The 23,139-nt window shown below is 51.2% G+C and overlaps 1 protein-coding gene across 8 annotated transcripts in view; it reads left to right on the forward strand.

The window, feature by feature from the left end:
* Window positions 1-23,139, forward strand: part of CDH22 (cadherin 22) — a 177,231-nt gene that overhangs the window by 87,975 nt on the left and 66,117 nt on the right. For all 8 annotated transcript variants that reach the window (XM_038369499.2, XM_043495891.1, XM_043495890.1 and 5 more), the window contains 3 exons: window positions 14,108-14,275; window positions 16,049-16,236; window positions 17,281-17,534. In XM_038369499.2, the coding sequence (XP_038225427.1) occupies window positions 14,108-14,275; window positions 16,049-16,236; window positions 17,281-17,534 (610 nt within the window). The remainder of the gene's footprint in view (window positions 1-14,107; window positions 14,276-16,048; window positions 16,237-17,280; window positions 17,535-23,139) is intronic.

Below are 23,139 nucleotides of genomic sequence, written 5' to 3' on the forward strand. Positions count from 1 at the left end.
TCAGTGTGCACGTGGGTGTGTGCTTGCACATTCAGGTACAGGATGTAAAAAGTGCATGGTGGTTTCTGGATGTGCTTGGTGTTCCTGCCCATTTCCAGCTGAAGCGTTCAGCTGCTGATCAGACTGTGAGAACCACGGGGCAGAGAATGGATCTCGTTATGGGTATGGCTGCACTGAAGCTGGGAGAAGTATGGTAATTCCCAGCCTGGGTGGATGCACAAGCCATAGCTCTGAGTGGGAAAAAGCAGTGTGGCCACAGTGGCTGGGTTAGCTGCCCGAGTGTGTTGCTAGGGTCTCCAACGGGATTGTGCTTGGGTCACTAGCTGGAGCCACTGCAGCTACGCTGCCATTTTTAGCATGTGTACGTCTATCTGACGTGGGAATTATACATCCCAGCTGCAGTGTAGATGTACCCTATGTGTGGTGTTGTCCCTAGCACACTGTGTCCTACCATAAGGCACACTATGAATAATACCACTTCCTGGTCATTACTTGCTAACCAAGCTGAATGCTGCATCTCCAGCGTGCAAGGATATTAGCGTTCTGCTGCCTTCTGAAGTCTGTTCTGGGAACAGGAGTGGCTAAATAGCCAACGCTGAGGGCAAGGGCCATGTGGAGCATGGTACATACCTGGGCCCTGCTGAGTTCCCAAAGTGTCCCCATGGTTTCCACTGGAATGCAGGGCTTGTGGAATGGTGAGTAAGGGAGGGAGTTCTGTGCCACACCTGAGAGCAGGCCCTGGTTTCTGTGCTGTTAGCTGGAGGTAGACAGAGTGTAACTGATGTTTAGAACGCCGCTCAGTTTTACAAGAACAACGCACCACTTGTGTCTTGTAGGAGCCAAATTTCATCCACACATTGAAACTAAGCCTGCAAGTTTTGTGTGCTCAGACCAGGTTTCCACCCTGCATGGGCAAGGACTGTAAGGCCTGTTAAAAAGGCACAGAACTGGTGTTCTGCATGCACAAAACTTGCAGGTGCCATTTCCACTGACAGCTTTGAAAACATCCCATTTTGGTAGTGGCTGAAGTGGTGACTCTATAGAGCGAGTAAAGCTTCCTAGGAGGCTTTGGGTGAAAGACATGAACATGAGTCTGAGCAAATAGTGTATAAAGAGCCAGGCCCATTGGCCATTCCATCTGGGTTCTGAGAGTGACTTTCTGGTGCAGCGTCAGGGGTGTCTTTCCTCCTCGTCACAACCACTGCACGTCGCTGCCAGCTCAGTGACCCGGGATGTTGTGCTGTGCTGGGTGGTGAATAGCCAGGAGACCTAGTAATAGCAAGGCACAATGGAGCAGGAGCAGCACAAGGAAACACTGTTTAACAGCATGTCTGTACAGCACTAGCCCTACCTAGACTTGCTCCCCTAGCAGGTGCTCAGGGAGGTTTTCATTCTGATGTAGCTGTTTGTAAACAGAAATTTCAGCCATTGGCAGTGAGGTTTTAGCACCTTCTGTCACTGAGGGCGCAGTCTCTGGGTTCTTGTCATTTAGTGCCAGGAGGGAACATTTCCCTGCAAACAGAGAGCGGATGGGGAGCTGCAGGCTAGCCATGGAGTGAGAGGAATAGGCTGAGGAATGAAAGGGCCAGTGCCGGGGATGAACGTGGGCTCTGTCTATCTGGACACACAAAGAAAAGGAGGACTTGTGGCACCTTAGAGACTAAATGTGTTGGTCTCTAAGGTGTCACAAGTCCTCCTTTTCTTTTTGCGGATACAGTCTAACATGGCTGCTACTCTGAAATCTGGACACAGGGGCCAGTGCAGATTGGTCTTTCCCTATCCCAGCTTCATGCACCCTGCCCCCACTTGACAGTAGTACAGACACCGCAACGAGTGTTTTCCTGCTGCGGGGGGGCAAGGGTGGGGAGGTAATGTCTTTGATTGGACAACTTTTGTTGGTGAGAGAGACACCCAGTAGAGCTGCATGGAGCTCTTCTGCAGGTCTGGGACAGGGACTCCAGCATCACAGCTAAACACAAGGAGGAAACAGATTGTTTAGCATAAGTAGTTAACACACATTTCCAGGGACCATTCAGAGTGAAGTTGCCTGTTAAAACCCTTCCAGTCAGAGGGGAAAGGAGGGGGGTGGTGTTAGTGGGTTATATATTGTTGTAATAGCCATAAATCCAGTGTCAGTGTTCAGTCCGGGATTTTTAGTGTCTAGCTAAATTATGAATTTAAGCTCCCAGGCTCCCTGCGTCATGCAGGTATCCTTCGAGGACGGGGACTGAGAGGTCAGATAGTGATCCCTTTGCGAGAAGTGTTCCCCCACAGGTGATAGGGTGTTTCTGTCTTTTTATCATTTTCCTGTGAGAGTTAATTCGAGTGCGCAGTGACTGTCTGGTTTTATTGGCATGGTGGTCGTAGGGGCATTCAGTGCACTGGATGAGGAATATCACATGTTGTTATCAGCATGTATGGGACCCATGGGTCTCCAAGGTGTGTTGTGGGGGGTTTATCATTATAGCCGTGGAGATATGTGTGTAGGTTTTGCATCTGTTGATCTAGCTGGCTTTGCAATGATCAACACTCCCCACAATATACTTTTCAAGACCCATGGGTCTACACATGCCGATTACAATATGTGGTGTACCTCATGAAGTGGGGGAAAGATAAAAGATAGCCAGCAAGATAGGACCTCACCCACCTTGTCTCTCTAATCTTAGAAGATTAGGGTTCAAAGAGACCTCAGGAGGTCATCTAGTCCAACCCCTTGCTCAAAGCAGGACCAACCCCAACAAAATCATGCCAGCCAGGGCTTTGTCCAGCCAGGCCTTAAAAACCTCTAAGGATGGAGATTTCACCACCTCCCTCGGTCAGTGGTTTTCAAACTGCGGGTCGTGATCCAGTATTGGGTCGTGGTGGCTCTGGTCAGCACCACTGACCAGGCTGTTAAAAGTCCCATCGGCGGTGCTGCCTGGCTAAGGCAGGCTAGTTCCTACCTGTTCCGACACTGCGCTGCGCCCCGGAAGCGTCCAGCAGCAGGTCTGGCTCCTAGGCAGGGGGGCCACGGGGCTCCACGTGCTGCCCCCATCCCAACCACTGACTCCGCACTCCCATTGGCCAGTTTCTGGCCAATGGGAGCTGGGGTGTGTGTCTGCAGGTGAGATCCACGTGGAACCGCTTGCGCGCCTCCGCCGAAGAGCTGGACCTGCTGCTGGCTGCTTCCAGGGCGCAGCACAGTCCACAGTGCCAGGACAGGCAGGAAGCCTGCTTAGCACTCCCATTGCACTGCTGACTGGGAGCTGCCCGAGTTAAGACTGCGCCCCAATCCTCTGCTCCAACCCTAAGCCCACCCCCAAATCTGGAGCCCCTTCCTGCACCCAAACCCCTCATCCCCGGCCCCACCCCAGAGGCTCCCCCAGACCAGAGCCCCCTCCTACACACTGAACCCCTCATTCCTGACCCCCCCGCAACCCTCACCTCCGCACCACAACTCTCTGCCCCAGCCCTGAGCCCCTCCCACATCCCCAAAACCCTCATCCCCAGCTCCGTTGGGTCGTGGGCCTCAACAATTTTCTTCAACTTGAGTCACCAGAAAAAAAGTTTGAAAACCACTGCCCTAGATAACCCATTCCAGTGCTTCACCATCCTCCTAGTGAAATAGTGTTTCCTAATATCCATCCTAGACCTCCCCCACTGCAACTTGAGACCATTACTCCTCGTTCTGTCATCTGCTACCACTGAGAACAGCCGAGCTCCATCCTCTTTGGAACCCCCCTTCAGATAGTTGAAGGCTGCTCTCAAATTCCCCCCTCATTTTTCTCTTCTGCAGACTTTGGCTTTGTCTACACTACACAGCTTTTAGGGACACAGCCGTTGCTAAAAGTCAGGCAGTGTAAATGCTGTTTTTCGGCACTGTTGCGGACAAAATACTTCCACCCCCTACTCCTGCTGACAATGAGCAGTTTACTCTGCCACTTGTTTTGTCTGGGGAGGAGGAGGGGATTTTTTAAGCACCTATAAATGACAAATGTATGTTTGTTCAATTGGCAGTGTAGACAAAGCCTAAATAAGCCAAATTCCCTCAGCCTCTCCTCATAAGTCGTGCCCCAGCCCCCTAATCATTTTCGTTGCCCTCCGCTGGACTCTCTCCAATTTGTCCACATCCTTTTTGTAGTGAGAGGCCCAAAACTGGACGCAATACTCCACATGTGGCCTCACCAGTGCCGAATAGAGGGGAATAATCGCTTCCCTTGATCTGCTGGCAATGCGCCTACTACTACAGCCCAAAATGCCGTTAGCCTTCTTGGCAACAAGGGCACACTGCTGACTCATATCCAGCTTCTCGTCCACTGTAATCCCCAGGTCCTTTTCTGCAGAACTGCTGCTTAGCCAGTTGGTCCCCAGCCTGTAGCAGTGCATGGGATTGACAGGCTACAACACTGCAGACAATGCCTGCTGCTGGGTCAGTCACAGAGAGCTTCTGGCTTGGGATGGATTTGGCAGGGATGAGAACCAAGCTTGTGCTTTCCTTTGCAGGCAGGAATCTGAACATCACTCTGCACCCAGTGGAGAGATTCCTTCCCTGAGTTCACTGCACCCTGCACAGCAAAGCTGTGTCTTCATCTGTCAGGGGATCCAGACCTCTGCTAATTATGCAGAAGCTGGGCAATGAGCACTCTGGACACCCAGGCTTCCTCTTTGAAATACCCCAGGGGTAGGCCTACCATGTGATAACAGCCCACTGCACCAAGTCTTGGAGCCCAGGCCATTGGGCTGGGGCTGAGGGATTAAAAGCTGCAGTGTAGATGTTTGTGCTTGGGCTCCGAGACCGTTCCGTCTTGCAGGGTCTCAGAGCCCAGGCTTCAGTCAGAGCCCAAACGTCTGCGCTGCAATTGTGCAGCCCCACAGCCTGAGTTCTGTTGACCCGAGTCAGCTGGCCCAGCCGCGCCCCAGGTCTTTTATCGCAGTTTGCATGTTTATTATTCCCCAGTAACCCTGCTGCCCTGTGGTGTGGAGGCCATTGCAACAGCCCTATGTGCATGGGGCTTGGGGGGACAGGGACCCGAGAGCGGGACAGGGAATTTGCTGTCTCTGAACCATACAGATGCAAACCAGTCACAGGGTTTGTGCCCCTTGGGATGGGGAGATAGCTAAACAGAACTCCTTTTTAACTCCTGTTTGGACCCTGTGCTGGCAGCACTTCTGTGTGCGTGCATAAATGTGTCTGGTGCATGTTTGCTGTGCTCACAGGGTTCCATTGACCTACGTGGGGACTCTCTCTATCAGCCCCAAACAGCCCCTGCTGTCTCGGGATTATCCGCCTGAGCCCTGGGCTGGGACAGGCAGCTTTGAACTGGGATGATCCCATGTCCCCAGGCGTGATCTGCTTCCAAGGAGATTCCTCTGTTTTGTGTTTGTGTGATTCTCTCTCCTTTAAGAGACACTGGGCCTTTTAAGGAAGGTCAGTTGGTTTGGGACAAATTGTGTGTTTGGTCTGCGGAGACTGAGGGCCTATTTACTTGTGTAAAGTGGAAATTAGTATGTGATGTTAAGAGGGATTTGGCATTTCGCTTCATTTTGTGCTGTCATAGGCTGCCCCTCCCTTGCCCACCCCTCCCTGGTCCACTGCCCTCACCTGGGACTAAGTCCTCTGGGCCTGTCTGTTACAGCTTGGCTGCTAGATGGCCTTTTGGGGCACAGGCTCCTAAGTGACTGGCAGGAAGAGTGGCCATTTCCTGGCTGCAGTAAATCCACACCATGCACAGCTCTCCCTTCTAAATCTCCTTATCCCTTCATCGGGGCAGCAGCAGCCATCCTGCATCCCGGCAGCTCCCACCACTCTGAGTGCCGTCCTGCATCCCCACTACCCCTGCTGCATGCTCAGGTCGGTGTAACTTATGTCGCTTGGGGGTGACTTATTCACACCCCTAAGCGATATAAGTTGCACAGGTATAAGTGGTAGTTTGAACAAGTCCTTAGTGACACCTTGCCCAGGTTCCCTGAGCCTGTCCCGTTCGCCCCCACAGATCTCCTGAGCCAAGGGTTGGGGGATGGGTCCAAGCCTGATGAACTAGTGAAATGCAGGTGATCCTGGGCCCTGTGTAGAGAATGTCAGAGGTCAGCTCTGGGGGGGAGATAGCAACATGGAACCATAGACTGCCATGTCTGTGTGTGCACATGTCCCTGTGCCCTGCTGGCCGCCTGCCCCACATATCTCCCACATGCTATTTTGTCCCCTGCTCCTGCCTCCTCTCTGCTCCTTGTCACTGTTTCTCACCTGCCCTCTGGATACATTACAATGATTTTTATCTCTTTGGGGTGGGGGAATATCCAGCAACAAGGACAGGAAATGAAGCTGCCGAGTCTCTCTCAGCAATTGCATCATTTTCCTTCCATAGATAAGGATTCTGCTCTCCAAATATTTTCCATCATTTGAAAACATGTTTTGTCTTGTTGCTATTAACCCTTGAAAGTCTGACTCTGAAGTGTATTTCCTCCATCAGCCGTGCACACTGCTGTGTTATTGTAGGGCTCCCGAGCACTGGGCTCCCCTCGCTGCTGTGTTACTGTAGGGCTCCGAGCGCTGGGCTGCCCTTGCTGCTGTGTTATTGTAGGGATCCGAGCGCTGGGCTGCCCTCGCTGCTGTGTTACTGTAGGGCTCCGAGCGCTGGGCTGCCCTCGCTGCTGTGTTATTGTAGGGATCCGAGCGCTGGGCTGCCCTCGCTGCTGTGTTACTGTAGGGCTCCGAGCGCTGGGCTGCCCTCGCTGCTATGTTATTGTAGGGCTCCGAGCGCTGGGCTGCCCTCGCTGCTATGTTATTGTAGGGCTCTGAGCACTGGGCTGCCCTCGCTGCTGTGTTACTGTAGGGCTCCGAGCGCTGGGCTGCCCTCGCTGCTATGTTATTGTAGGGCTCCGAGCGCTGGGCTGCCCTCGCTGCTATGTTATTGTAGGGCTCTGAGCACTGGGCTGCCCTCGCTGCTGTGTTACTGTAGGGCTCTGAGCGCTGGGCTGCCCTCGCTGCTGTGTTACTGTAGGGCTCCGAGCACTGGGCTGCCCTCGCTGCTGTGTTACTGTAGGGCTCCAAGCACTGGGCTGCCCTCGCTGCTGTGTTACTGTAGGGCTCCGAGCACTGGGCTGCCCTCGCTGCTGTGTTACTGTAGGGCTCCGAGCGCTGGGCTGCCCTCGCTGCTGTGTTACTGTAGGGCTCCGAGCGCTGGGCTGCCCTCGCTGCTCTGTTACTGTAGGGCTCCGAGCACTGGGCTGCCCTCGCTGCTCTGTTACTGTAGGGCTCCGAGCGCTGGGCTGCCCTCGCTGCTGTGTTACTGTCGGGCTCCGAGCGCTGAGCTGCCCTCGCTGCTGTGTTACTGTAGGGCTCCGAGCGCTGGGCTGCCCTCGCTGCTGTGTTACTGTAGGGCTCCGAGCTGCAGGGTGTTTGGATTCCTGGGAGGCATTTACCAGCTGAGAACTTACCCTGCTTTGGTTTTATCGCTCAAAGAGCATCTGCCATTGAGCCAGTTTGATGGCATCTGTGTGCCAGTGTCAGTGTCCCGTACGTTGTAATTATTCTCTCTGATTATTAATCTGGCTCCTGCTGGAAAGCCATGCGCAGCAGGCACTGGAGGGTATGTCGTTACATGGCTGCATTATTCAGCTATAATAGACACTGATGAAAATGGAAAAGACACAGCTGGATGTAAGGGGGTTCTTGTCAGAGAGTGGCGTGGCTACAAGTCTTTGGGCAGGACAGATTGTCTTGCTGTTCTCCTGGTTGGGAAAGCAGCAGATCTGTGGGCCTGGGGAGGAAGCGGCTGGGGCCAGCCCCATGCAGCTGAACCCTGGCTGCTGGTTTTATCCTTTCCTTTATATCCTCCCAGGAACTTGGCTGTGCAGTGTCTAGTCCCCAGGAGGGTGTGTTCTTCAGGATGTGGGTGAGGGAGGGGGACCATGTCAGGTCCTTCTACCAAGCCTCAGCAGAATGGAATCAGAAGTAGGAGCTTCCCACTCTCTCTGAGAGGAACCCTCCCTTTCCCAGTTGTGAGTCATGTGTGTGTTAATGACCCTCTGTACTTTCCCAGCACCATTCAGCTGAGGGTCTCAGAGCACTTTACAGGCTGGAATAAAGTCTCACTCCCTCATGTGGCCATGGGGGAGCTGGTGAGTAGCAGGTGGGTTTGTCTCAAGCCACCGCTAAGTGGGACCATGACTCAAAAAAATCAAACCCAGACCTGAAACTTCTCAGAGATTCATAGAATTTAAGGCTAGAAAGACCATTCTGATCATCCCGTCTGACTTCTGGAACCACACAGGCCACAGACCCTCGCCCAGGGATTCCTGCAGCCAGCCCGTAGCTTCTGATTGAGCTAAAGCAGATCTTAGAAAGAAACATTCTGGAAGTTCATGGAAATGGGTGAATTGGGCTAGAAGCAGCAGCACTGGTATTCCACAGGGTGGGGTCTGCATAGGCCCACCAAAGCCACAGAATGGTCCTGCACCGGCCTGGAAAGCTGGGATGCACTGACAAGCCATATCCCGGGCCAGCGCAGCTCTGGGCCTTTTGGGGTTTACTTCCTACTAGGATGTAGTGGTCCCATAGGGATATCGTGGGGTGCGGCTGGACCGGGTTTTGAGCTGTGCGGGGGCATTGTGGGGCACGGCTGGGCCAGGTACCGCGCTACAAGGGGACCTTGGAAGGTGCGGCTGGGCTGGGTACCACATTGCAAGGGGTTGTCGTGGCATGTATCATTAAGTGGCTCAGTTAAACCATTACAATTATGCTGAATGCAGGAGCTTTTCTGTCTCATCCCAATTCAGTGCTATTGTGCTGACAAGAATCGTTTTCATTATAAAACACTTCATACCCCTTTAATTAACAGAATTGCTGAAATGTGAATGCAATGGTGCTTCCCCAGAAATAACAGTTTAATATTCAGAGCCGGATGACTGGGTCTGACTGTAAATGTTGCCAACCAGCCCGCTCGCCCCACAGTTCCCAGGGATCAGCCTGCCATGTTTCTTAGCCCCATGGGGCCAAGGGCTCACCGAGAGGGGTCCCTCCCACTAGGGCCTTGTTTCTTCCAGTGCTCTTTAAAAATGCAAACCCCAAATCTCCCTGAGGAGCGTGACAAGATGTGGGGAAGAGCATCACCTAAAGGTCTCCATCCTCCTGCATCCACGCTCTCTGGCAGTGGGAATGGCAGCAGCCAATACAGACTGCATTGGCAGCACCTCTCACAGGGAAACAATTCTTTCCAAACGGACACACAGCAAGAAAGGGAGTCTGCAGCCATGGGGCTGACACAGGGAGTTGTCCAGGGAGTCATGGGGAGAGACTGAGCCCCTCGGGTGTAACGGTGGCAGAAATCTGAATTTATCTGCAATGGAGAGGACTGAGGGGGCGCCACATCCAGTTCAGCTGGAGCTATTCCCAGTCCGCTGTAGAAAGATCTTTCTGGAACTGACCTCAGCTCCCTGTCCTCCACTCCACCCCCATGCAGCTGCCAGGAAGCATGGACCCCAGGGAAGGGAAAGAGCATACAGAGCAGTCCATGAGTCACTTTTTAGTGCACAGGAAAGCAGGTGCTGGATTGATGGGAGTGTGTGGGAACCTGCTTGAGGTAAGGTTGGCGAAACGGATCCTCCCTTTGATTCATCCAATGGAAGGCAGCGAAAGTGCTGCTTGGAGAGTCCAGGGCAATTACAGAACTGAAATGACAGAGTCCAGGGGGGAGGTGGGATGGGTGAAATTGTGCCTGTCCATGACAGTGAGGGAGCTGCAGGGATCAGAGACAATAGTGATGTCTTCATAATAAATCCTAACGATGATAATCACTGGAATAATTGCTAGTTTCAGAAAGTGAGGCTAGTTAAATGTCTCCAGAACAGCATTGCCAGCTCCTTCAGCGCCTGCAAATGTCATCAGAGAGAGCGAGAAAAATGTCTGTTCCTTGCTGTTCCGTGGCTCCTCCTGGCTTCCTTCGACTTGCAGTTCTGAGTAGTGTCCTGGAACATTTCTGGCTCCCCAGGACTCTGCTTCTTTGCTCCCCTGGGCTGCCTATCTGGCAAGCCTGGCCTTTGGGGAGAGGTGAACAAGGGCATGTGAGGGGCTGGAGCCCGGTGCCTGTTCAGGAGCAGACGGTGTGAGCAGGTCAGGGTCAGACAGGGGAGAGAGAGAGAGGTCGCTCCTGAGTAAGGGCAGGTCTAGACTTAAAACACTGCTGCGACCCTGTAGTGAGGACATTCCTGCACCTCCTACCAGGAGAAACCTCCTGCCGACACGGCACTGTCTACACTGGTGAAGGCTAGGTCGGTGTAACTGCATCGCTCAGGGCTGTGGATTTTTCACACCCCGAGCAATGTAGTTACACCAAAATAGATAGGTCTGTCGTGCAGACACAGGGCTCTAGGCTTGATTCTCCTCTCCCACAAACCAGGTTCAGGCTGGCATTGACTTCATGGGAGTTACTCCTGATGGTCTCAGAGTGCCCTTGGCGACTACTCTGGGATTGCCACATCCCTGGCAGCCCTAGGTATTTGTGACTATACACAAATGCAAGAAGCCTGGGAAACAAGCAGGAAGAACTGGAAGTCCTGGCACAGTCAAGGAATTAGGATGTGATTGGAATAACAGAGACTTGGTGGGATAACTCACATGACTGAAGTACTGTCATGGATGGATATAAACTGTTCAGGAAGGACAGGCAGGGCAGAAAAGGTGGGGGAGTTGCATTGTATGTAAGGGAGCAGTATGACTGCTCAGAGTTCCGGTATGAAACTGCAGAAAAACCTGAGAGTCTCTGGATTAAGTTTAGAAGTGTGAGCAACAAGGGTGATGTCATGGTGGGAGTCTGCTATAGACCACCAGACCAGGAGGATGAGGTGGACGAGGCTTTCTTCCAGCAACTAACGGAAGTTGCTAGATCGCAGGCCCTGGTTCTCATGGGAGACTTCAATCACCTATGTATCTGCTGGGAGAGCAATACAGCGGAACACAGACAATCCAGGAAGTTCTTGGAAAGTGCAGGGGACAATTTTCTGGTGCAAGTGCTGGAGGAACCAACTGGGGCAGAGCTCTTCTTGACCTGCTGCTCACAAACCGGGAAGAATTCGTAGGGGAAGCAAAAGTGGATGGGAACCAGGGAGGCAGTGATGACGAGACTGTCGAGTTCAGGATCTTGACACAAGGAAGAAAAGAGAATACGGACCCTGGACTTTGACTCTCTCAGGGAACTGATGGGCAGGATCCCCTGGGAGAATAACATGAGGGGGAAAGGAGTCCAGGAGAGCTGGCTGTATTTTAAAGAATCCTTATTGAGGTTACAGAGACAAACATCCCGATGTGAGGAAAGAATAGTAAATATGGCAGGCGACCAGCTTGGCTTAACAGTGAAATCCTTGCTGATCTTAAACACAAAAAAGAAGCCTACAAGAAGTGGAAGCTTGGCCAAATGACCAGGGAACAGTATAACAATATTGCTCAGGCATGCAGGAGTGAAATCAGGAAGGCCAAATCACGTTTGGAGTTGCAGCTACCAAGAGATGTTAAGAGTAACAAGAAGGGTTTCTTCAGTTATGTTAACAACAAGAAGAAAGTCAAGGAAAGTGTGGGCCCCTTACTGAATGTGGGAGGCAACCTAGTGACAGAGGATGTGGAAAAAGCTAATGTACTCAATGCTTTTTTTGCCTCTGTCTTCACGAACAAGGTCAGCTCCCAGACTACTGCACTGGGAAGCACAGCATGGGGAGGAGGTGACCAGTCCTCTGTGGAGAAAGAAGTGGTTCGGGACTATTTAGAAAAGCTGGATGAACACAAATCCATGGGGCCAGATGTGCTGCATCCAAGAATGCTAAAGGAGTTGGCGGATGTGATTGCAGAGCCATTGGCCATTATCTTTGAAAACTCATGGCAATCAGGAGAGGTCCCGGACGACTGGAAAAAGGCTAATGTAGTGCCTATCTTTAAAAAAGAGAAGGAGGAGGAACCTGGGAACTACAGGCCACTCAGCCTCACCTAAGTCTCTGGAAAAATCATGGAGCAGGTCCTCAAGGAATCAATTCTGAAGCACTTAGAGGAGAAGAAAGTGATCAGGAACAGTCAGCATGGATTCACCAAGGGTAAGTCATGCCAAACTAATGTAATTGCCTTCTATGACGAGATAACTGGCTCTGTGGATGAGGGGAAAGCAGTGGACGTGTTGTCCCTTGACTTTAGCAAAGCTTTTGACATGGTCTCCCACAGTATTCTTGCCAGCAAGTTAAAGTAGTATTGGCTGGATGAATGGACTATAAGGTGGATAGAAAGCTGGCTAGATTGTCGGGCTCAATGGGTAGTGATCAATGGCTCCATGTCTAGTTGGCAGCCAGTATCAAGGGGAGTGCCCCAAGTGTCGGTCTTGGGGCTGGTTTTGTTCTATATCTTCATTAATGGTCTGGAGGATGGTGTGGATTGCACCCTCAGCAAGTTTGCAGATGACACTAAACTGGGAGGAGTGGTAGATACACTGGAGGGTAGGGATAGGATACAGAGGGCCCTAGACAAATTGGAGGATTGGGCCAAAAGAAATCTGATGAGGTTCAACAAGGACACATGCAGATTCCTGCACTTCAGACGGAAGAATCCCATACACCGCTACAGACTAGGGACCGAATGGCTCGGCAGCAGTTCTGCAGAAGAGGATCTAGGGGTTACAGTGGACGAGAAGCTGGATATGAGTCAACAGTGTGCCCTTGTTGCCAAGAAGGCCAATGGCATTTTGGGCTGTATAAGTAGGGGCATTGCCAGCAGATCGAGGGACGTGATCGTTCCCCTCTATTTGACTTTGGTGAGGCCTCATCTGGAGTACTGTGTCCAGTTTTGGGCCCCACACTACAAGAAGGATGTGAAAAAATTGGAAAAGGTCCAGCAGAGGGCAACTAAAATGAGTAGGGGACTGGAACACATGACTTATGAGGAGAGGCTGAGGGAACTGGGATTGTTTAGTCTGCGGGAGAGAAGAATGAGGAGGGATTTGATAGCTGCTTTCAACTACCTGAAAGAGGGTTCCAAAGAGGATGGATCTAGACTGTTCTCAGTGGTAGCAGGTGACAGAACGAGGAGTCATGGTCTCAAGTTGCAGTGGGGGAGGTTTAGGTTGGATATTAGGAAAAGCTTTTTCACTAGGAGAGTGGTGAAATACTGGAATGCGTTACCTAGGGAGGTGGTGGAATCTCCTTCCTGAGAGGTTTTTAAGGTCAGGCTTGAGAAAGCCCTGGCCTGGATGAGTTAGTTGGGGATTGGTCCTGCTTTGAGCAGGGGGTGGGACTCGATGACCCCCTGAGGTCCCTTCCAGCCCTGATATTCTAGGATTCTATGACTCTGTGGTAGTGCCTAGGAGCCCCATGGTGCGAGGCACTGGACAAGCACGGAACACAAATCTGGGCTCTGCCCCATACAGCTTACACACCAAGTATGAGAGACAACAGGTGGATTGTGGTAATGCTGTCCTGGGCCCGGGACAGATCTGTGCTTGGTTGGGCAGCACCATTCACACACCCCTTTCTGTGAATGTTTTGGGGGTGTTTGTTTAGCTGGGTTCTGAGCCTGTTCTTGGGGCCTTTCACTGTTTCATATTAAACATCTTTATTTTTTTGTGTTATAATAAAACAGCTGGTACTTAGCTTCTCCTGGTGAAACAAACAATGACAAACCCAGCTGGTGTGGCTAAGCCCCTGCCTAAGTTTGCCCCTGCAGCAGCCGCGGATCCTGATGCAGGCACATGAAACATCTTGTTTCCTACTAAATGACCTGGCTCTTTCACGGCCCTCCCACCGCTGCCCCGGGTGGTTAGGGCTGTTTGCTTGCGGAGTTGACAGATTTGCTGCAGGGCGATGCCCATGTCCTCCCTGCTCTTCTAGGCCCAACCTAAGTCGTTGCTCTGCTAATGCTCCTCCCTCAGCTGACCCTTCTGTTACAGCCTTTTCTGAGTCCATAAGTATGAGGAGGCTGAGTCCTGCTGGCAAGTGAAGGTGAAGGGCTCATGCCTTGTGAGCATGCTCTGGCCTTGAGCCTGGCCTACAGGATTCCATGACCTGCTCCCAGGGGAGGGTAGAAGTGAGAAGGGTGCTCCGTGGGCTGATGGGCCACCCTGGCATTCACACTCACTGCTTCCCCTTTGGCCTTTTCAAGGTGTGATCCGGACGGCAGTGGCAAATCTGGACAGAGAAACTCAGGACCGGTATGAAGTGGTGATCCAAGCCACGGACATGGCAGGGCAGCTGGGTGGCCTGTCTGGATCCACCACGGTCACAATTGTGATCACAGACGTCAACGACAACCCTCCACGATTCCCACAGAGTAAGAATCACTGTTCCCTGTCCCGGGGGGTCTTGCAGGCAGTCTGGTGCTGAGCTGTGCAGTGCAGGATTGTTGTTGCTGACTTTGCATTGGGGTAGCAGCCAGTCACCCAGTCAGGGACATAGCCCCGTTATGCTAGGTGTTTCACAGACCCAGAGATCTGGAACCTGTCCTGAGAGCTTGCAGTCTAAGAGGGCAAGTGACATGTGGAGTAGGGGAGCCAATCAATGCTGACTTTAATGCAGACCCATTTGTTTATTAGAATTCTTCGGGAGTCAGTGTCATCTCTCCCCATTGGCCCCTCAACCTGCCCACCTTGGACAGGCTGACGGTGCAGAGACACTCTCTGACACTGGTGGCTCTGGGTGTACAAGAGTGCAGGTCGCGGTGCTGCGGGTCAGTGCATGGTCAGGTCTGTGCAGGTTTCCCTTATTCCACAGGGCACTGGTGGTGGCAGAGGGGGATCTGACCGGTGACACATGCAGGAGTCTTGGCTGCTCCTGCCTGTGGTTGTTGTGTAGTGGGTTTATTATTCCAAGCGCTCTGCAGATCCCAGCCCATTAACTGAAGCAGGAGGAGTGTCCCAGTGACAGCCAGCAAACCCTGGGGGAGTCAGTGGGGCTGCAAGTCTGTAGCTGTGAGGAGTAGGCTTAGCTGTCTGTGTCTGTCTCCCGAGGGAGAGTAACCCCCAAACTCCATTGGCAGGTCAGCCCGTCTCTTCCCGCCATCTCGCAGGGGCCGATCCAGACCTCAGGCGCTGGTTTGAATGAGCCCCAGGTCCTTCCTTGCTACCTGACGGTCACTAGACCCTGCGTGCACACCATGAGCATGTGGGGTGTGACTGTGAGCTGGTCTCTAGATCCCAAGCCATTGCCAAAGCTCTGTGACCTGCATTTGAGTTCCACCACAGGGACAGGTTTCAGAGTAGCAGCCGTGTTAGTCTGTATTCGCAAAAAGAAAAGGAGTACTTGTGGCACCTTAGAGACTAACAAATTTATTAGAGCATAAGCTTTCGTGAGCTACAGCTCACTTCATCGGTGCCACAAGTACCACAGGGACAGAAATCCTGCCACTGAAGAGCTGCCGGCCTGGTCTCTGCCTCGCACACCAGCTGCAGAGCTCTGTAGCACTTGGCTGGCAGTCTGGGGCAGAGCTACAAAGGGTTCCAAGCTGCAGCTGGAGGGAGCGCTGTCCTCTGAGCGCATTTGTATTCCGGACACTAGCAGTGGGAAATGGGGCTGTGCTAATGCTGTGCCCATGGAGACCTCGGCACTGGCTCTGGATTGGCCGACGTCTGTGCAGCTGGTTCTGAGACAGGTTGGTAGGCTTACCAGACTTATAGAGACGGGGATGCTCCCTAATGCCTCTCACCAGCTGTCTTCACCCAGAGTGGGCTTATTTGCTTTCCTCACGCAGGAAAAGCCAACACGCCTTGCACAGGGGTATAGGAAATGGGGCATCCTCTGTGGTTCCATCCAGGTCCCACATGTGCCCCCAACGAAGCCCAGAATCTGGCATGGCTGCCAAGGATAAATGGGACATTGCAGACTAGACAGGACAAAACTCTGCGATCTGTGCATGCGGTAGCTGAGCTGCATCGGACCAGGGACCAGCCAGGTGCACCCAATAGGGTGGCTGGCATTCTGCCTGTATGCTGGTACACTAACCTAGTAGATATGCCCCCAGGGAGTGTCTGTGCACTGCCTAAAGGGAACCCAGGGATCAGGGTCAGCGAAGGCCGCACTGTGATGCACCTCCCCTTTCCTTTGGCAGAGATGTACCAGTTCAGCATTGTGGAGACTGCCCTTGTGGGCTCTGCGATTGGGAGAGTGAAGGCGGAGGATTCGGATGTGGGGGAGAACACAGACATGACATACCAGATCAAAGATGAGGACGGGGTGCAGATGTTTAAAGTCACCACAGACAGCAACACCCAGGAGGCGATCATCACCGTGCAGAAGGTAAACCCAGAGAAATGCACAGGAGGAGGTGTGAGGTGGAGGCAGAGGAGGTAGGTGGGGAGGGCAGAGCAGGACAGAGCCCTTCCCTTTTGATGACACCTGCTGCTGCTGGTGTGTTTCAGAGGCTGGGGAATCACTCCTCCGAGAGCTGGTTTAACAGCATCTTAGAGAAGTTGGAAGCCTCAGACCTGCCCCCCAACTAGCAGGGAGCTGGAGAAGTGTCAGGAGAGAGAAAGGGAGAAACAGACTGGAAAGAAAGGGCCAAAGAAAGCCAAGGCAGGCACGGCGCCAGCTGAAGAAGTCGCTGCCCACAGACGCTAAGGGACACAGACAGTTGTGAGCACAGAATTTACAGAGAGAGACTTTCAGACAAATCCATAATGAAGGGGTGAATGCTGCCGTGCGCGGAAGCGAGGTGTGCAGCGTAGGGGGCTAACACTAATCCCCGTTATTAATAGCACCTATTAGAGAGCAATATGCCCACGGAATGCCTGAGCCTGACCAACCACACGCGGAGCGAGTCTGCTTTTTGTGGCAAAAGCACTTGGTGCAGGCAGGAAAGAATGAGTGCTCACCAAGACCATAGCATTCCAGTCACCTCTGCTGTAGAAATAATCACAGGGTGATTAATGATCACTACACCATTGAAAATCACTCACTCGCCCCCACCGTGCTCACTGCCTTCTCAGTGCATTCTGAGTTCCTGCATCATGCCTTATCTGAATGTGGAGTGGGGGAGGGCAGGAAACGTTGTTCCTAGCAGCAGCCCTTAGGGAGCGAGGCAGGAGCGCTCGCAGCTAGGAGTGCCCTGCCTAGCAGGAGACGTTGTAGGGGGCATGGCAGGAGAGCTCCCAGCTATGAGTTCCCTGCCCAGTAGCGAGACATTGTAGGGGGCATGGCAGGAGCTCAGGCTCTTGGCTTCTCCAGTCCTGACCTCTCCCGAGAGCCCTGGTGGGATTTAACCCAAAGCAGCAGTAGTGAATGCACCAGAGGTGGGAAGGAACTGTCAGATGGTGAATCGCTAACCCTATCCTGTTGTCTCAGCCCCTTAACTACGAGGCCAAGACGGTTCACACGGTGGTGGTGGAGGCCCTGAACAAGTTTGTGGACCCGAGGTTTGTAGATCTGGGCACGTTCCGAGACCAAACCATTGTGCGGGTCTCTGTGCTGGACGTGGATGAGCCCCCAGAGTTCCAGCCCCCCTCTGACCTGATGGAAGTCCAGGAGGATGCCTATGTTGGCTCTGTGGTAGGAGTGGTCACCGCCCTGGACCCCGATGCTGCAAACAACCCTGTCCGGTAAAATCAACCTTCCTAGCTTCACGTTCTCTTCTGCCAGGTGATGGGCCTGCGAGTGACACAGGGCCCAGCGGGTGCCTGAGAAGGGATTTGGGTGGGTGGGTGAGTGATTGGAGAGGGGCATGCAGCAGAGTGTGACAGCACTGGGTGAGAGAGGACAGGCGGGCGAATGGGTGACGTAGGGCAGGCATCTGGCAGGTGAGTGACAGAACCAGTGTGCAAGTAGCAAACAGGTGAGGGCACAAGCTATGTGAGTGACAGATACGTCATTGGCAAAGGAGTACCAGAAAAGGGGAATGGGCGATGTTCATACATACGTGTGACTGACAGTAGGGCAGCCTCAGGGAACAGGCTGGTGAGTGACCAGGTCAGGCAGTGAAGAAGACTGACAGATGTACAGTATGGCATGTACTGTGGGGCATGCCATTGGAGCCAGAGGCAGGGGCTGGGTTCATGGGAGGGATCAGAAACCCATGGAGTTGATGTTTGAGCAGGGGCACACTTTGGGCAGCAGCTGATCTGCGCAGAACGTTTCCCACTTCCATTCATTTGTGGCTAAGGAAATTGAGAATTAAACTCTCATTACCTACAGCACAAAAGCAGCCTTATGGCTCTGCCAGGTGGCCTGAGTGGTGAGCGGTGGCAATGAAAAGCTGATGTACAGAAAACATCCTGGACTTGTGAAAAATTCCCTTGGAAGGCTGGGTTTTGTGGTGCGGGGAATCTGTGCTGCGGGTCTCTGTACACAGCTGCTCATGGAAATGGAGCATTGCTGTGTGCTGGAAAGGAGACCTGCGTAGCTGACCCAGGAGTAGCCTGGAGCCAGCGCACTGTGGCCTTGGATTCAAGAGCTTTATCCTGGAGCTGTTCCTGATGACAGAGAACAGGGCAGAGGGTAGGAACAGGGACTCCAGAGAGGAGCACACAGTATGGAAGGGAAAACAGCTGATGACAGCCTGTGAATATAATCAAAAAGAAAAGGAGTACTTGTGGCACCTTAGAGACTAACAAATTTATTTGAGCATAAGCTTTCGTGAGCTACAGCTCATTTCATCAAATGCATTCAGTGGAAAATACAGAGGGGAGATTTATATACACACACAGAGAACATGAAACAATGGGTTTTATCATACACACTGTAAGGAGAGTGATCACTTAAGATGAGCTATTACCAGCAGGAGGGGGCAAGAGGAAGAAAACCTTTTGTAGTGATAATCAAGGTGGGCCATTTCCAGCAGTTGACAAGAACGTCTGAGGAACAGTGGGGGGTGGGGTGGGGGGGAAATAACATGGGGAAAGTGTTTTACTTTGTGTAATGACTCATCCACTCCCAGTCTCTATTCAAGCCTAAGTTATTTGTATCCAGTTTGAAAATTAATTCCAATTCAGCAGTCTCTCGTTGAAGTCTGTTTTTGAAGCTTTTTGTTGAAGAATAGCCACTCTTAGGTCTCAGAGTAGCAGCCGTGTTAGTCTGTATTCGCAAAAAGAAAAGGAGTACTTGTGGCACCTTAGAGACTAACAAATTTATTAGAGCATAAGCTTTCGTGAGCTACAGCTCACTTCATCGGATGCATTTCGATGTCGATGAAGTGAGCTGTAGCTCACGAAAGCTTATGCTCTAATAAATTTGTTAGTCTCTAAGGTGCCACAAGTACTCCTTTACTCTTAGGTCTGTAATCGAGTGACCAGAGAGATTGAAGTGTTCTCCAACTGGTTTTTGAATATTATAATTCTTGACATCTGATTTGTGTCCATTTATTCTTTTACGTAGAGACTGTCCAGTTTGACCAATGTACATGGCAGAGGGGCATTGCTGGCACATGATGGCATATATCACATTGGTAGATACGCAGGTGAATGAGCCTCTGATAGTGTGGCTGATGTGATTAGGCCCTATGATGGTGACCCTTGAATAAATATGTGGACACAGTTGGCAACGGGCTTTGTTGCAAGGATGGGTTCCTGGGTTAGTGGTTCTGTTGTGTGGTTGCTGGTGAGCATTTGCTTCAGGTTGGGGGGCTGTCTGTATGCAAGGACTGGCCTGTCTCCCAAGACTAAGAGTGGCTATTCTTCAACCAAAAAACTTCAAAAACAGACTCCAACGAGAGTCTGCTGAATTGGAATTAATTTGCAAACTGGATACAATTAACTTAGGCTTGAATAGAGACTGGGAGTGGATGGGTCATTACACAAAGTAAAACTATTTCCCCATATTATTTCCCCACCCCCACTGTTCCTCAGACGTTCTTGTCAACTACTGGAAATGGCCCACTTTGATTATCACAACAAAAGGTTTCCCCCCCCCCAGTAATAGCTCGTCTTAAGTGATCGCTCTCCTTACAAAAAGAAAAGGAGTACTTGTGGCACCTTAGAGACTAACAAATTTATTAGAGCATAAGCTTTCGTGAGCTCACGAAAGCTTATGCTCTAATAAATTTGTTAGTCTCTAAGGTGCCACAAATACTCCTTTTCTTTTTGCGAATACAGACTAACACGGCTGCTACTCTAAAACTCTCCTTACAGTGTGTATGATAACACCCATTGTTTCATGTTCTTTGTGGATATAAATCATCTCCCCACTGTATTTTCCACTGAATGCATCCGATGAAGTGAGCTATAGCTCCCGAAAGCTTATGCTCAAATAAATTTGTTAGTCTCTAAGGTGCCACAAGTACTCCTTTTCTTTTTGCGATTACAGACTAACACGGCTGCTACTCTGAAACCTGAATATAATGAGCAAATGAGACACAGAGATAATGTTCTAACAGGCCTGCTCAGGGCCACAGCAAGGCACTTGGGAATGCACAGTGTCTGGCTGTTTGGTGGGGAGGGAGTGTCCCAAAGTCTCGCACTGGACCTTCGAATTAACGTAGAACCATGTAGGAATCCCTACGGGAAACTTTAAACATAGAATCATAGAACTGGAAGGGACCTTGAGAGGCCATCTAGTCCAGTCCCTGCACTCGTGACGGGACTAATTTTCTAGACCATTCCTGATGTGTTTGTCTAGCCTGCTCTTAAAAGTCTCCAATGCTGGAGATTCCACAACCTTCCTAGGCAATTTATTCCAGTATTTAACCACCCTAACTGTTAGGAAGTTTTTCCTAATGTCCAACCTAAACCTCCCTTTCTGCAATTTAAGCCCATTGCTTCTTGTCCTGTCCTCGGAGGTTAAGAAAAACAAATTTCCTTCCTCCTCCTTGTAACAACCTTTTACATACTTGAAAACTGTTATCATGTCCCCTCTCGGTCCTCTCTTGTCCAGACTAAACAAACCCAATTTTTTCAATCTTCCCTGATAGGTCATGTTTTCTAGACCTTTAATCATTTTGTGTTGCTCTTTTCTGGACTCTCTCCAATTTGTCCACATCCTGAAATGTGGCGCCCAGAACTGGACACAGTACTCCAGTTGAGGCCTAATCAGAGCGGAGTAGAGCGGAAGAATTACTTCTTGTGTCTTGCTTACAACACTCCTGCTAATACATCCCAGAATTATGTTCGCTTTTTTTGCAACAGTGTTACACTGTTGACTCATATTTAGCTTGTGGTCCACCATGACCCCCAGATCCCTTTCTGCAGTACTCCTTCCTAGGCCGTCATTTCCCATTTTGTATGTGTGCAACAGATTGTTCCTTCCTAAATGGAGTACTTTGCATTTGCCCTTATTGAATTTCATCCTGTTTACTTCAGACCCTTTCTCCAGTTTGTCCAGATCATTTTGAATTATAATCCTATCCTCCAGAGCACTTGCAACCCCTCCCACATATCGTCCACAAACTTTATAAGTGTACTCTGTATGCTATTATCTAAATCATTGATGAAGATATTGAACAGAACAGGACCCAGAACTGATTCCTGCGGGACCCCACTTATTATGCCCTTCCAGCATGACTGTGAACCACTGATAACTACTCTCTGGGAACAGTTTTCCAACCAGTTTTGCGCTCACCTTATAGTAGCTCCATCTAGGTAGCATTTGATTTCCCTAGTTTGTTTATGAGAAGGTAATTCGAGACCGTATCAAAAGCTTTACTAAAGTCAAGATATACCACATCTACCCCTTCTCCCCTATCCACAGGGCTTGTTACCCTGTCAAAGAAAGCTATCAGGTTGGTTGGACACTATTTGTTTTTGACAAATCCATGCTGACTGTTACTTATCACCTATCTTCTAGATCTTTGTAAATTGATTGCTTAATTATTTGCTCCATTATCTTTCCGGGTACAGAAGTTAAGCTGACTTAATATGTACAGCCACAGCCACCTCACTGCCCGCCCAGTTCCCGTCAATCAGCACAGAGTGTTATGCTAGGAAGGCAGCCGGTGAGAGAGCCCTGCTGGGGTGAGTTATTGGGATCAGCCACCAAGGGTACGTGACCCAGACTCCCAGAGTACACACACACAGCTGCACATTCACCCACAAACAAGCTCTGCATAGACCCTGTGTGTGCATGAAGTACGTACTGTGCCTCAAACATGTATACGCTGGGCCGGGCACACTCAGCCTTAGCTCAGATACGTTGTAGGCACAGGGGTGTGTCTATGCTGTGGTGAGAGGTATGACTGCAGCTCATGTAGGCACACCCACGCTAGCTTTAATTGAACTAGCATGGCTAAAAAGAGCAGTGAAGGTGGGGCAGTGTGGACCCCCGGGTGGGCTGTACAAGCCAAGCCAGAACACTGGGGACATATTTACATTGCTGGCCTGTACCAGGGTCATACTTGTCTCCACTGCTGTGTAGCCATACTAGCTAGACTGACGTTAGCATGGGTGTGCTGAACCGAGCTGCAATCACACCTCTGATTGCAGTGTTGACATGCTATACTGTGCACGTTCTCTCTTCACATACTGTGTGTGCACATCCACTGCCTTACTGGGACTTCACTAGCAGTGCTGCAGAATGTAGATTTTATTTTCTGGTCTCTAATGGTAGGAAATGGGCCTTGGGGATAGAATTGCTCTTTCTCGCTTGCTTCTTGTGCTGCTTCCCTGGGGGACGGGGAGGGGTGATGCACTATTTGCGGAAAGAACACGTGCATACAGAGGAAGGAGCCTTTCTGATCGTTGAGAAAGATGGTGATGTTTGGGAAGGGGTGCTTGGAGCAGAGAGAAGCAGAAGAGTGTCTCTGTTGTTGCAACAGCATAATGCACTCTAGACAGAGCCACATCTCACATGTCCAGCCTCGAGAGCTTGGCCAGTGGAACTCCGAGGTACCCAAATCCCCTGGCCTCAGCCCCACGAATCGGAATGTGTTTTCTCTTGTCATGCCTGATGCATTCAGTTATGAATCCTCCCTCCAGCAACCCCTAGGCAGACAGCTCCTCCGAGACTTGTTGTGCTCCCTTGGGGCACTCTGCCTGCCTACATACCTGACTGTCCACTGGCTGTGGTTTTTCAGTGCCTAGCAGCATAAGAGATGGCACGTCCCCTTCCCGTAACGTGAGGGCGAGCTCCCGCTTCCCATTCCACTACACCCCTCCCCCTGCCCCGAGCTCTGCCTTGCAGCAGCTCCATGTAATCAGGTGTGAATGAGAGGCCCCCTCACCATTCCCTTCCTGGCCAGAGCACCAAGTCTCTATCATGGCACCAAGATGAGGAAGAAGA

Source organism: Dermochelys coriacea, chromosome 13 (genome assembly GCF_009764565.3).
Source record: "Dermochelys coriacea isolate rDerCor1 chromosome 13, rDerCor1.pri.v4, whole genome shotgun sequence".
NCBI lineage: Eukaryota > Metazoa > Chordata > Testudines > Dermochelyidae > Dermochelys > Dermochelys coriacea.